This window comes from Sinocyclocheilus rhinocerous, unplaced genomic scaffold (assembly GCF_001515625.1).
Source record: "Sinocyclocheilus rhinocerous isolate Xijiao unplaced genomic scaffold, SAMN03320098_v1.1 scaffold792, whole genome shotgun sequence".
NCBI lineage: Eukaryota > Metazoa > Chordata > Actinopteri > Cypriniformes > Cyprinidae > Sinocyclocheilus > Sinocyclocheilus rhinocerous.
The window spans coordinates 921141-924768 of NW_015626872.1; the positions used below are offsets into that span (position 1 = coordinate 921141).

The following is a 3628-nucleotide window of genomic DNA, read 5'->3' on the forward strand; positions in this document are numbered from 1 at the left end:
GTATTTTGGAGAGGTGAGGTGTCCAAGTCGCAACATCTAGCTACTGGTGTGCCTCAGGGCTCAGTACTTGGACCACTTCTCTTCTCTGTCTACATGGCATCACTAGGTTCTGTCATTCAGAACATGCCTTTTCATATCACTGCTATGCTGATGACACTCAACTCTACCTCTCATACCATCCTGATGATCCGACGATAGCTGCTCGCATCTCAGCATGTCTAACAAACATTTCTTGCTGGATGAAGGACCATCACCTTCAACTCAACCATGCCAAGACAGAAATGCTTGTGGTTTCAGCCAACACAACACTTCACATTTTCTTCCATCTAGCTAGGTGCATCAACCATAACTCCTTCAAGGACAGCCAGGAACCTTGGAGTTATCATTGATGATCAGCTGAATTTCACAGAGTCATAGTCCATTAACCTTTATTTATATAGCGCTTTTAACAATACAGATTGTGTCAAAGCAGCATTACAGTATTAAATGGGAAAATAGTGTGTAACAATGCAAAAGGACAACAGTAAACACAATTTTAACCATTTTCAGTTAAAGTCAGTTCATTATTGATTCAGTGATGTCATCATCCAGCTCAGTTCAGTTCAAATAGTATCTGTGCAATCAAGTTGACGATATCGCTGGCAATTAAGTGTCCCCAACTAAGCAAGCCAGAGGCAACAGTGGCAAGGAAAATCGGTGAAAGAAATGGAGAAAAAAACCTTGGGAGAAACCAGGCTCAGTCGGGGGCCAGTTCTCCTCTGGCCAGACGAAACCAGCAGTTTATTTTCAGGCTGCAGCAAAGTCAGACTGTGCAGAGGAGCCACATTGTTAGAACTGCCTGGTCCTGCAGATTTCCCTTATACAACATTAGGAAGATCAGGCCCTTTCTTTCGGAACATGCTACAAAACTCCTTGGTCAACTTCTTGTTCTGTCCAGACTGGACTAATTGCAACGCTCTCTTGGCAGGACTTTCAGCCAAACCTCTACAACTAATCCAGAATGTGGCAGATTAGTCTTTAATGAGCCGAAAAGAACGCACGTCATAACTCTGTTCATCAATTTGCACTGGCTACCAATAGCTGCTCGCATAAAATTCAAGGAATTGATGTTTGCCTATAAAAACCACCACTGGCTCTGCTCCCCTTTAACTGAATTCACTACTTCAGACTTATGTGCCCTATAGAAGCTTGCGTTCTGCAAGTGAATGGCGCATTATAGTGCCATCCCAACGAGGCACAAAATCCCTTTCACAGACTTTTACATTAACTGTTCCCTCCTGGTTGAATGCTCAGCCCAACTCAGTCCGAGCAGCTGAGTCTTAAACCATCTTCAAGAAATGGCAAAAACACATCTCTTCCATCTTTCATCTAGAGTTAGACCCTCTAACTCTAGCACTCTCTATTCTAATTCTATTTTATCTATTTGTTTTCTATGTATTAATTATAAAAAAAATACTAACTTTGACCCTCTAACACTAGCTCTTGCCATTCTATTTCTTTTCTATATACTTTTTATTCTTTTTATTTATTATATAAAAAAAATATTGCTATGTGTACTGCATTAGACTAACCGGGACTTGTCACAGCACTTATATATCGCTGCTCTTTAGTTGGTTTGATTGCTTCTATTGTCCTCATTTGTAACTCACTTTGGATAAAAGCATCTGCTAAATGATTAAATGTAAAAGTAATGTAAATGATTTTAACATTATACTCACATTTACACATGTCACAAGGCCCTGGAGGAAGCGCTCTAGCTCTTTAGCAAAGCTCTTGTCTGTGGTGAACAGTTTCACCAGCTCTCTGCAATAATACACAGACAGATGAGTTACAAACATGAGCCTAGAGAAGCATCACATTAGGGATGGGCGATACCACATTTTATTTCCCATACAATACTGATACTTTCAAAGGCAAGTAACATTGATATCGATAAAAAAATGTTTACCAGCCAAGAATCTGTATGTGCATCATTTCATTAAAAACATTGGGGAAACTTATATAATTGCAATTATTATTATAAAAAAAAAAAAAAAGATATTTTTTGTGATAATTATAAACATTTAAATTAAACATATTCCTATAATACTACTATACTGCAATGTATTTCATAATAACAATTTAATTTAATGAGAATAATAACAATTATTATTAGTATTATTATTTTATACAACAGTACAATTACAATACTAATATTTATGGTTGTTTTTTCTATGCTTTCAAGCGTTAAACCATAGAACGATTATTTTGGCATAAAACTGCAGGAAAACTTTCAACTTTCAGACTTAACATTTAACAGGGCTTAACTGCAAATTATTAATTATGTTTTTGTTTACACGTGGTTAAAATATGGTTACTGTACTGTTAGTCATGGTAAGTTTTACAACACATAACAGTTGAACTATGTTTACTGTGGTAAAACATTTTTTTATTCTGACAGTGAATGATAATTTAACTTTTAAAAATTACTTTAAATGCAAATAAACTGAAATTGTACATAGTTTGAGCAATATTTAATAAAATAATCTAATGTAATCTAATCTAATCACAATTGTAAACCAATTTTACATTTTAAATGCAACAAACCCAAAAATATTTAGATGGTTTAAAAAAAAAAAAAAAAAGGCAAAATAACCCAATCTAATGGATCCATATTATGTGTTCAGTACTGTTTGAAGTACATTTCTTGTTAAACTAAATCTCTGGTTAAAACAAAACACACTTTAGGATTTTATTTGAGTATCAATACTTTCGGTATCGATGATACTTCAGTATGGATCCACCCATCCCTACAGTGCATTTGCTGAATCTCATTGGCAGATGCTGTACCTGCAGATGTCCAGTTTGGCCGAGAGGTGATCTTTATGGATGTACAGCTCTTTTTTGTCTTTTAGGAGACATATAATATCCTCGCTCTCAAAAATCGGGTTCTCATCCGGCACCTCAAGCCGATAGTGAATATACAGCTTCCCAACCTGCCAAAAAAAAACCCCACAAACTTTTCTGGTTTCCTCCCCTGTGAAAGAACATGATGCAACAGCCTGTAATTTGTTGGGTTTGCATTCTGGAGAAAGTGCCTCCAGCGTACCTGTCCAAAACTCAGCGAGCGAATGTATTTAGCAATCCCACTCTCCTTCAGCTCACTGTACACGTCATCGAAATCAGTGTTGTGGAAGATGAACCTCTGGATGTATGGGACGAGCTGCCGCACCAGGGTCTGCACCGCAGGGCAAGGCCTGTAGCTCTCGGTCTGCGCTTCGGTGGTCACGCGCTGGGAGAGCCGCTCCACCCCGCAGATCTCCAGGAATAACTCACGGTCGCGCTCGCTGAACGCCTCCTTCTCCTGCTTGCCTGAGGACAACAGAGCCAAGAAATTGAGCTGGAAATGGCCCAGATCGTTCATTACGGAGTTAAAAATAAGCATGCATGTCGCATATGATGTCAGTGTTTCCCCATCATAACTACACATCTGTAGGTCCCACATTCAAAGCCCAGCGGGCCAATGCATAAAATAGAGAAGTTTCCATTAGGGGTGTAACATTTACATCTATTCATTTAGCAAACGCTTTTATCCAAAGCGACTTATGATTGAAACATGCAACAAATAATAATAAAAATGTAAAAAAAA

At 38.0% G+C, this 3628-nt stretch overlaps 1 protein-coding gene across 1 annotated transcript in view; it reads right to left on the minus strand.

Moving 5' to 3' along the window:
* The window catches only part of LOC107720215 (uncharacterized), a 63937-nt gene that overhangs the window by 11255 nt on the left and 49054 nt on the right, over positions 1-3628 (minus strand). The window contains exons 42-44 of the mRNA XM_016527853.1: positions 3089-3351; positions 2830-2975; positions 1719-1803 (exon numbers count right to left, since the gene is read on the minus strand). Of these exons, the coding sequence (XP_016383339.1) occupies positions 1719-1803; positions 2830-2975; positions 3089-3351 (494 nt within the window). The remainder of the gene's footprint in view (positions 1-1718; positions 1804-2829; positions 2976-3088; positions 3352-3628) is intronic.